Source organism: Euprymna scolopes, chromosome 41 (assembly GCF_053919585.1).
Source record: "Euprymna scolopes isolate OS-2025 chromosome 41, ASM5391958v1, whole genome shotgun sequence".
NCBI classification, from domain to species: Eukaryota; Metazoa; Mollusca; class Cephalopoda; order Sepiida; family Sepiolidae; genus Euprymna; species Euprymna scolopes.
In genome coordinates, this window is record NC_136522.1 from 18044563 (window position 1) to 18056687 (window position 12125).

Below are 12125 nucleotides of genomic sequence, written 5' to 3' on the forward strand. Positions count from 1 at the left end.
ATTCTGGCCAAATAATGCATCAATCGCTGCATGCATGAGAACATGCAAGTGCAGAAGAAAGTATATCATAATCATGCAATTAATGCAAAATCATACAAACCTCATTTGAATTAAAAGACAAAGATCTTTGATTTTCAGAAGAACCTTCTTCATCTTCATCATCCGATTCGTCTTCGTCAGGTTTTTCTTCCTCTTCTGAAAAAAGTATCTATATATTAATACCGTAATCCCTTTAACATACCTATGCGTGTCACGGTTTCCAGATTATAAATCATTCGATCAGGAGATCCTATTTATTAAAAAGGAGGATAGAAGGTGATAACTAGAGCCATGACAACAGCATATTCCTTTCCTTGTTTTGATTCTCAGGTATATATCCATTGACATCTTATATGTTTTTATGTAGAGTGATGTGGTTCTCGTTTGATTTTATCTGTGTCAGATATATTCTAGAGAGTCAAAATAATGAAAAGAATATGCTGTTATCATAGTCGTAGTGATAACATACTATGAACATTAAATTATTAGTATATAGATATGCTAATTTAATGTTTGTAATATGTTATCACCTTCTATCCTGCTTTTTAATAAATAGGATCTCCCGATCACCTCAGACACAATGCAAAAATGTCACTTTTGGGCCGTACGTTTTAAAGAAAACTGTTTCCTTTATCTCTTCATTTTATGTTTATTTTCTTGGTGAAACCTTATTATCTATTAATGGCCTCCTTGACACGATTTCTCATAGAAAATTTAGTTTTAAAATTGTAACGTAAAAATGATTGTAAAATGTTTAATAATTTATTAGTACCTTTAACGTACGTACATGTTTCATGGTTTATTTTTAAAAAAATAATAAACTCAGAGTAAATTAAATGTCTTTTAATTCTATAAAAATATCTTTAATTAGAAATAATTATTGTTGCAACAAAAATCAACAATTATTTCTACTTCTTCGATCTTTCAGCGTCATAAATTCTTTGTTCAAAAGAAACAAATTTTACAGTTTTAACAAAAGGGCTACAATAATATCGCCGGGTTTCCATTCACCGCTGAACGTCAGTAGAATGCCCAGCAGCAATATATTACATATGAAAGATGCCAGTGTGGAATTTTCACAGGTTCCGCTGGTCTTCTGTAATAGCAGTTTGGTAACATCTTTGAAAACATTATTCTGTAAAGTTTAATTTGAAAATTTTCGAAAACCAAATAATGTTATAAAAAATATTCTATTAAATGATTAAAAGCATTTTTTTTTCTGAGATTTTTGATATAAGACATCTTTTTCAAAGAATACTTTTTTCTCTCCCTTCATTTTGCTGGTGGTATTAACCCCAAGGAGTCGACTCCTCATACGCCCGATATTATCGATGATTGCCAACCATGCAAATACGTCAATTTCAGACTTTACCACAGCCATCAAGAACGTCAGACGTATACTTTTTCTCTCCACAAAGAAACAACTCTTCGGGGTTAATGCCACTAGCAAACTAAAGAGAAAAAGTCTTCTTTGAAAAAGATGTTTTACACCAAAAGTCACAGGAAAAAAATATATATTTAATAAAAATGTATATAATATTATTTGATTTTTTAAAATTTTCAAATTACCTTCTGCAAATTTTTGACAGGCAGTCGGTGTCAAGTTTACAAGTACTATGTCCATAGTGCCATGTTACATGCGAGTGAATGCTGGGCTCCCATTAATTTGGTCTTTCTGCAGAGAAATGACAGGGTTAGGGTTAGCTCAATTTGTGGTATGCATCTTGATAACAGAGGTAGAAAGAAAACTATGAAAGATAGAGATCTCCTCCCTGAGATAAAGAGAAGGATGATACTGGGATAGGTAGCTTTTGGGAAAGTGGATAATATCATGAGAAGCCGAAAAGCAAGTATGGCAATCAAAAGGAAAATCTTCAATGAATATATACTACCTGTGACGATCTACATTAGTGAAACATGAGCCTTGACATCTCGATAAAGTGAAATCTTACCAGTGGCACAAAGGAAGATGGAGAGGATAATGTTGGGCATCACTCTATAGGACAGAAAGACAAACATCTGGATCCGCCAACAAACAAGAGTTGTTGACATCAATACTACCATCAAGACATCCAAACACAAATGGGCAGGGCACGTAGCCAGACAACATAATAGATGGTCCATCGGGACAACAGAATGGACATCTCATGAACATTAGAGACCAAAGGGAAGACCAAGAATGAGGTAGAGGGATGACCTGATACAACACATGGGTCCCATATGGCAGTGAATAGCTCGGGACAGATATAGATGGCGAAAGTGCAGGGAGGGGCTCCTTATTGAGTGATAAAACCCTTATTGATTGATTGATTGATTGAACAGACTTCCTGCTATTAAGGCGTAATTCAGCTTTGCATTGTAAGAACATGTGATGGTGCGGACATATTAAATAAAGCTTTGATTAGATAAACAGATGTACAAACAATTCAAGCTGATTAAGGAAAAGGCAGTTGATTGGTTGTTTTTGTTTTACAGCATAGCAACCCTTTTGAGTTATTTAATGCCAAATCCAGTGATTTTGAAGAACAATATTTTAATAGAGTATATTTGTTTTTTAAGTCGGTTTCTATTTAACCCATAATTGGGACCCTAACAGGTACTACCACTCCAGGTCAGAGTGGACCTGGGAGCAATGGCAATTAAAGGGTGGCTCCACACTCCCAAAAGCCGCAAGCTGGGGCCTCACCATCGGATATAGTTTAAGGTCATATCCAGGACCGGAAATGGCAAACTGCTAATAAAGTTTATATATATATATATATATATATATATATATATATATATATATATATATATATATATATATAATTTGTGGCGTAACGGATACACTACTATACTAAATAAAATTCAGTTCAAAGTGGAACTAAGTGTGGCCGATACTATGGATATGATTGCAAATTACTTAAGACTTCTACCTGTTATTGGTTGATTAAATGAGAGCATGCTATCCCTATGAGTTAAATAAATGGTTCTATTCAAAATTTCATACAGAAAAATTCCAAAGTTTGGCAGGTTACACCTGAAGAACATTGACGATTGCATCGACCAAAATTTTGAGATAACACTCAAGATGATAAGAACAATAGTCTGAATAATACAAATAGCACAAATTATCATTAGGATGTTTCTGAATTTTGGAGATGAGAATTGTCTGCTAGGACTCATAGCATAATGGATAAAGTACTTGGTAAAACTCATTTGTAAATTAAACTCTGGTGGAGTATGAAGGTTCAATCCTCAGTACAGGCAACATTCAAAATACATTTGCGAAGTACTTAGGATTTCTACCCAGTCATGGCTGACAGAATGAGATAATGCTACTGCTGTGGATTAAATAATGGGTTCCGTCCGAAATTCTGCGCAGATTCCCAAGTTTGACAAAAACATTCCAGAATTCAACAGAAAAATTCCTGAGTTCAACAAGATACACTTGAAGATGGTCGGAGGTTACATTGACCGAAACGTCGTGAGAATAATACTTTCTCTCCTGTTAACAAGGTCATGTTTTTTCGTGATATCAAATCAGTATGGACCTGGATTATTACAAAGAATGGAAATGACTAAATGCTCTATTTTGTACATTTTGAATTTTATTTATTACTTGTTGAAAAAAGAACAAAAACATTCTTTTCACCATTCACGAATAAGAGCTATTGTCAAAGAAGAAGGTCGGAGGTTACATCGACCGAAACGTGAGAATAATACTCAAGATGAGAACAGAAGTCCAAACTATTCAAATCGTCTTTAGTTATTTTCTGAAAATTTGGCATTAAAAATAAAAAATTAAAAAAATTATTGAACAAGAAATGTTCAATTTGGACATATCTTGCAGCTATAAGGAAAATTCTAGATAGTTCTTTAATAGTCTATTCTCCAATAATTATATTTTTTAAAGTGTATTGATATTTATATTAAAAACCTCTTTTTCTATTTATTTAAAAAGAAAATACAACTTTGTTATATATGGGTTGTGGTATTGCATTCATCTGCAAAAGATCTAGCTAATTTGCATATTCTTTCAAACATTCATTTTAATTAATTCCCTATTAGTTTTATCGGTTTTCTTATGGGATGATCATCTTTAGTTAACTATTACGTGCAATTATATTCATGCAGATATTCTATATGATTTATACTTGCAAAATATTTCCATAAAAAGGTTATAGTAAACACAAACCTCTTTCTATATATATATATATATATATATATTTATGTATGCATATATATATTTGTTTATACGAAAAAGACAACCAAACACTCGAAACGAGGGAATTTTTTAAAACTCGATCAAAAATAGTCACATAATCAAAAGTTACCAATTAAACGTTTGGATCCAGAAATTCGGCCATTTTGAATTGAGCGATGTCATCATGATTAAGAAATTAAATGTCTTTATTAAACAAAATGAAATTAAATGTCTTCTAGTTATTATCTCTTTGCGGCACACCAGTAACTATTCCGCAGCAAATTAATATGCCTTGGCAAAGTGGTTGGATCAATGAAACTTTACCTTTTTGTTGGATAAGAGCATTTTTTACCCATTCCCAGTCTGTCTGTGTTTCTACCACCATTCCATTTTGATGGAGACCTTTTGCATCTAGTGTATCTGTTGGCCTATAAATGAATAAAAAAGAAGAAAAGCCTGATTGATTCCCGCGGGAGTGTTTGTCAACAATGGATCAATGGATATGGGAAAGGCATTTGAAGGAACAAGATAAGTGGGTAGGTATTTAATTATCTGTCACTGCAAGAATTGTTATACTGTTAGATAATAGCCAGGTACAAGCAGTTATCTATCTATCTGTCTGTCTATCTGTCTATATAATTATCTATCTATCTAGCAGGGTAAACAACAGAGAATTTGAATTGTGATATGTTTTGACAAGTATCAAACTTTGTTGACCGATCAGTTGCACCGGAAGTATGAAGCGGGAACCGGACATGACATGTCAGGTACTTCGATTTGAGTAAGCTGAGTTAGGCTTAGTTGAGTTGGAGCCGAGACAATAAACAAGCAAGATGGGTTAAGAGGGTCTCCCCACAGGGGAGGTGACAGTATCAAATAGAGAGCCCACAAGCCAAAGATCGTCGGTCAGTCCATTTCTGCTGATGGGATTCCTGCGAGTGAATAAAAATATATAAAAACACACATCGTCTTGAATCAATGTCTTGAAGCGTCTTCGCTACAGCAGGTTCCGGCTCCCCCAAGGACATTTGGCGAATCCCCCAGTTGTGGTCAGCAGCAGACAGGTATGTCATCATTTGTATGCATATTATATGCTTGACACGCATTCGCCTACAACACTAGAGGAGTCACGGGCCGTTAAGTAAATAGGCATTAAGGAATCTGAGGACAATAATCGATTATATACATACACAATGTACATATACATAGATACATATATATATATATACATGGCCCATTAGTTAAGAATATATATAAAAATATGTATAGATAATGACAACACAACACATGTTGTTAGATAATGACAACACAACATATGTTGTTAGATAATGACAACACATGTTGTAAGATAATGACAACACAACATATGTTGTTAGATAATGACAACACAACACATGTTGTTAGATAATGACAACACAACACATGTTGTTAGATAATGACAACACAACATATGTTGTTAGATAATGACAACACAACATATGTTGTTAGATAATGACAACACATGTTGTAAGATAATGACAACACAACATATGTTGTTAGATAATGACAACACATGTTGTAAGATAATGACAACACAACATATGTTGTTAGATAATGACAACACATGTTGTAAGATAATGACAACACAACATATGTTGCTAAATAAGAACACAACAATACGTCGATTTGATGGCAATACAACAATACTAGTGTTGGAAAGTGGGATTGAAAAAGTCAGGGTTCCAGTGAAGGAGCACTTTGACTCTTGTGTTGTTATTGTGATATTATGATGGATCGTGGGCTGGACGATGGTTGTTAATGAAATATAAGGAAAATTACATATGCAGGCCCCTGCCAACTTCATTATTAAAAAAAATATAATGAAAATGAACATTGTAAAATTATAAAAACAAAAGAAAATCTAAAATTTACAAAAAAAAGTCCAACAAAAATTAGTTTTCCTCAAGGAACGTCATTATACTTCAAAATAAAAAAAAAAAAATCAACAAACGTGGAATGGATGAAATTATGATGTGTATCATTGAAAGTATTATTTGAAATTATACCACAAATGATCCACACACACAAACGAAGTACGTACACATACATAGGAGCAGCCTTTGAGATTTGAAAGAAAAAAAAAAAAATCACTCGACCGCTGGTCGAGAGTGAGGGAAAATTTATTCGCCCCAAAATATTTTTACTCGTCCGACTTTATATCTTTGTTTCAGTCAATAATAGTAAATAATTTTACAAAAATTCAAGAAATTACTGTGCGTATAATCTAACAAGAAAATATTTGCTTAACTCTTGTAAATCAACTATTTTATTACTACAAACATTTCAGTAAATATTCAACAAAACGTTAAAATACAACACCAGTTTTTTTATATAGCATCATTCATATTATTGTTCCATAGAAATAAGAATAATTTCTCCGGATGCTTGACGGAATGGTGCGTTTTTTTCCTCGTTCAAATGTCCGTCTTTACTTTTATAAGCATGAAGTGTATGTAGTTGTAGCATTAAAGAATTTTTTTTCAAAATGAATTTCAAAATCAAAGAGCTAAATGAAGGCGACATTTTGACTACACGCTGAATGTGTAAATTTGACCTCTTGTTGACCTTTAGCGTGACCACTCTTTTTTTAATATGATATTCCAACACACAGTTAGAGATGAAAGAATTCACAAATGATGAGATATAGACCATTCTAAGTCATCGCATATTTGAGGGTCGTAAAATAAATGAGTCTCCCCCCCCCCGTTTCTTTATTTAAAGAAATTTTATCTACTGGCGGGCGAGTGATTTACGACTTTTAGTCACACCAAGAAATTTTCAATCGACTGTGGCGACCGGTCATGTAAAGTCTCAAAGGCTGCATACAAGTACAAACAATTGTAAGCATATATACTTAGGTAGGTACACATGCAGTAAGATAAATGATTTGATCACTTTTGATTATGCTAAGCTTTTTAGATGATTATTTAAAAATGTTCCATATTAACAATCGTTTGGGTTGGACAAAGTCATTTTTAAAGTAAATTATAGTCTAGTACCTTATTTTATTGTCAATAACACGGTATAACAATAACAAAAGAAAATTGGCTAGTCAAAAGCAAAGTTTGGTTTGTCCGCTTAATTACTATTTAGGTCTAACTTTTAGAAAAATTATTGTAGATTAATATAGAAAGTCTCTAAAAAATATTAAAGTAATTTGAATATTTTCGAGGTGGGTGGAGCTAAGCAATTACAAGATATACCTGGAGAAGGTCGGAGGTTACATCAACCGAAACATCGTGCAAATGACTCTCAAGATGAGAACTGTGGTTCGAAGACTCCGAATAACACATCAAAATAATATATCTACACTATACTTGAAAAACACATTATAAAAAGTTAAAAAAAAAAATTTTTTTACTTAGGTACGTACACATGAAGTTACACATGAACTAGATTGTTGACTGAGGCAACATTTTCCCTTTGAAGTTGCCTCTACCCACCTGCCTAATGTTTGTCACCAGTTGGTTAGTCAAATTAGCTCCTGGTTTGTTTTTTTTATGTATATTTTTATATTATTTATATATTTATTTTATTATACAAGGTGGCCCACTTAAAAGTAGCCCAGAAAATGTAGTAGAGAGAAGGAACATTCTTTTATTGTTTAAATTACTTGTAGTTTTATAAAAGATGCTGGAAGTGCTCCCCGTTGACATCTGTGCGTTTCTGGGCACGTTTAACAACATTTGCAGATAACGCCTGTAGATCTTCTTCGGTGATTTTCCTGGTAGCGTTGGTAATGTTCTCTCTTAGTTGGTCGAGATCGTGAGGATTATTTGCATAAACATTTTGTTTTAAAGTCCCCCAAAGATAAAAATCACATGATGACAAGTCCAGGGAATGTGGTGGTCATAAATCCTTTGCTTATTGTTCTCTCTTCCGTAAACATGTCATGAACTCGTGTCAGTGATCTGTGAGATGGGTGGCATGTAGCACCATCTTGTTGGGAAAAGAATTTCATTTTTTCTTGTGGTGTCAGTTGGTCGTTAAGAGAAAGATTAGAGGATCGATCTACTTTTAAGTGGGCCGCTTAATCTGAAAGAAAAAAAATTATTAGAGTAAGATTACATTAGGTTGGGCTACTTTTAAGTGGGCCACCTCACATTTTATGCATACATAGAGATGATTGGGTATTGATCCTGTTTTTGCAGTTATTGTATTCAGTTGTCTTGTGAATGCCTTGGGAAAGGCAAAGGGTAAGAGAGTAAACTCCCAACAAAAAATCCAGTATCCGGTATTTCAGCTGGTGATGGTAGTTTGCTGTCTATTGGTGTTGCTCTAACCTATAGCGGAGCAAACTGGATGCCAGTTCTCTCCCTTTTGCATTTTTATCGTTGATTTGATATGTCTCACATCTCAGATGTCTCTTTACGAACTCATTGCTTCTGGCATAGTTAAGAGAGCTTGTGACATGCCTGATGCCCCAGGATTCGATGAAATTTTCAGCAAGCCTGTCCAAGGTACTGTAGACCATTATCCATCATGATTCCATTTGAACGACCAAAAAGCAATGCATAATATTACCTGTGGTACTATAACAATAAAGAAACTTTCTCTTCATCATAAAACATTTGAAAATTCTGCAGGTCTCCATTTTTTGCACTGATGAGTAAATTCGTTTTGAGTTAAAAAGGAGAACAGAACACTGGGGAGTGTGTGTGTGTGGGGGGGGGGTCACGCCCCACATCTGGAAAACCAATGATTGAGAAAATAAAACCAGCAACATGTGTGTTATATCGCTTTGTTTTCTTGATCGATCACTGGCAAAAACACACATGTACACACTACACATTTGTTGAAAGCGACCTTATGCAAACTGTTTGTGTAATGTTTGAAAATGTTACAGGAGTATATAACAGTAGTACAAGTACAGCTGGGCCGTTTCCCGTATACATTACAAGCCAGTTACGCAAAGTTTAGCTACTTATTGCCTTGTGAACTTACAGCAATAAACCCTTGATTATTTCTATGATGGCTATTCCAGTTTTTTTAGTAAATACCTACATGCAATAAAATCCGTAACTAACTAGTGCAACTGTTGGATTACACCAGGCAATTCCGGTTCTTGTGAGTCGGACAATGCCGGAAAATACCAGATATTTATACCAAATATTTCCCAGACCTTGACCTTTGACGTCAATCCTTAACAAAAGAACAATGGGAATTCCGATTTATTAATGGCAATAAAAACGGATGGTTTTGGATCAACAGGATAGACAGACAAGAGACACCGATCAGATGTATGGTACACATTCCTTCGCCACCAATAGCAATCAATTCAAACATGGCATTGCATATTACAGGAATATTCAACCGCTCCAGTAGATATCTCACTGCTAATGCAATTCTCTACCTATATAAGAGTCAGTACGTCCAAGGATGGAGTACTGTTGCCACATATGGACAGGAGCTACTAGAAGCAACTTATCCTACCTTGACAGAGTTCAAAATAGATTTTGTAGCCTAGTGGGGGATGCTCTTTTCTCTTCCCTACAACCTCTTTTTCACAGAAAAGGTGTTGCGAACCTATCTCTGCTTTATTGTTATTTTCATGGAAAATGCTCGTCTGAGCTCCAATCTATGCCCCCCCCTCTGGCCTGACTTTCATGAAAAACACTCGTCTAGTTGAAACCACTATCACTAATTCCCTCTACTCTTTATCTGTGCCTAAACCTAAACGTAGATTCCATGAACAAAGCTTCTTTCTTAGAACTGCACACCTGTGGAACTCTGTTCTGTTTTCCTGCTTTCCAACTGACTACAATACAATCGTCTTCAAATTGTACACTCATTAACCCTTATCCTCGAGTGTCCTTCAGGCCTTGATAAGTGGTGACTCCTTTGTAAAAAGAAAATTTTAAAAATGATACATCCTGTCTTACCTTTCTTTTCCCCTCTTTTAAAACTATTATATTTTTCAATTAAAAATGATTTGATCCCTTTTGATTATGTTAAGATTTTTAGATGATTATTTAAAAATGTTTCATATTAACAGTCATTTGGGTTGAACATAGGTTGGTTGGTTGTTTTACGGCACATCAACCCTTTTCAGGTTATTTAATGCCAAATCCAGTGATTTTGAAGAAAACTTAATAGAAGATATATTTTTTTAAAGTCATTTTCTATTTAACCCATAGTTGGAACCCTAACAGGTACTACCACTCCGGGTCAAAGTGGACCTGGGAGCAATGGCAATTAAAAGGTGGCTCCACACTCCACAAAGCCCGCAAGCTGGGGCCTCACCATCGGATATAGTTTAAGGTCACATCCAGGACCTTGGGTTGAACAAAGTCATTTTTAAAGTAAATTGTAGTCTTGTACATTATTTTCATCTCTATATAAATAAAATGAACTCATTTTTTCCCGTCTGATTTTGACATTAATAGGATTAAAAATCAAGATATTTCATGCAAATATAATATGCACAAACGGCAGAACAATATCTGAGGTGTGTTATAGGCTTATTATTTCTCAAATTCCTCGATAATCTTAGATTTCTATACTTTTTCTACTGAGAAGTCACGGCCAAAATCGGTTAAGATCAATGGAAGTGGTAAAATATTTTCTCTCTAATAAATTCCTCCTCCCCCTGCCACCACTTAACACCGTTTGGGGATCGTTCACAAGGAACAGTTGAGAAGAGAACACCGGTTTGGCTTCGTAGTTCTTTCATGTGAAGTTATTTAAAATCACTAAACTAAGCTGCAGTACTCTGTGGCGTAGTGGTTAGCGTGCTGGACAATTCACATTATATTTTCACGTTCGCGCCGACCTACCGTAGTCGTTTTTTTTTTTTTCCTAAACAACTGGAATGGACTTTTCTTGATGGCCGAACTGTTAACGTTGCAGATGTTTTTTTTGTTTTTTTCACACTTTATTTTCCTACTTTTACTCATGACTCCGGGTTTGATCCTTCCTACTTACCTACCATAACATTTTTTTAAAACTCACCCCCCCCCCCCGTCCCGGAAACAAACACTCGGGCAACGCCGGGTACCCCCGCTAGTTGTCAATAACACGGTACAACAATAACAAAAGAAAATTGTCTAGTCAAAAGCAAAGTTTGGTTTGTCAACTCAATTACTATTTGGGTCTAACTTTTAAAAAATTATTGTAGATTAATATAGAAAGTCTCTAAAAAATGTTAAAGTAATTTGAATATTTTGGAGGTGGGTGGGTGGAGCTAAGCAATTACAAGATATACCTGGAGAAGGTCGGAGGTTACATCAACCGAAACATCGTGCAAATGACTCTCAAGATGAGAACCGTAGTTCGAAGACTCCGAATAACACATCAAGATCATATATCTATACTTTACTTGAAAAACACATTATAAAAAGTAAAAAAAAAGAATTTTTACTTTATAGTACAGTTATTATGGTTAGCAACTATTAATAATTTATTTCGGGCCAAGATCAAAGTATAGTATCTGTTCTTCAGATGCTGCACTTCAATTTCTTGTTGTCTCTCAGTGGAAGGAAAATCCTTCACGACTGAGACAATTTTTGTTTTTATTCCTTTTCTCCACGTTAAAAAATGACCCTGGTGTCAAACTCTGTCCCGTGGGGAAGCATTGTAAATAGGAGCTATTAAGAATCTACTTACAGATTTCCGTCCATCGTCAGCTCACAATTTTCTGAAAAATTCAAAAGACGATCAATAATTACAAATATGAAAACAAACAAAGCAATATGATACACACAAACTCAGCTCAACTTATTGAGTCTGGGTAAGTTCATTTATTTGCAGAATAGGTTGATCAACTTACTCCATAACGCTATGAGATCATCATCCTAGGCATTACCTCCTCCTGTAATATTGTGAGGGAGTTGTATATATAAACGAGTGTATATTATTTACG

At 34.6% G+C, this 12125-nt stretch overlaps 1 protein-coding gene across 2 annotated transcripts in view; it reads right to left on the reverse strand.

Annotated features, from left to right (window-relative positions):
• LOC145266367 (glutamate-rich protein 6-like) overlaps nt 1-12125 on the reverse strand; it is a 104416-nt gene that overhangs the window by 73518 nt on the left and 18773 nt on the right. For both annotated transcript variants that reach the window (XR_013864707.1, XM_080121990.1), the window contains exons 3-5: nt 11870-11900; nt 4550-4653; nt 101-195 (exon numbers count right to left, since the gene is read on the reverse strand). Coding sequence is in view for 1 of the 2 variants with exons in the window: in XM_080121990.1 (XP_079978116.1) it covers nt 101-195; nt 4550-4653; nt 11870-11900 (230 nt within the window). In the remaining variant the exon portion in view is untranslated. The remainder of the gene's footprint in view (nt 1-100; nt 196-4549; nt 4654-11869; nt 11901-12125) is intronic.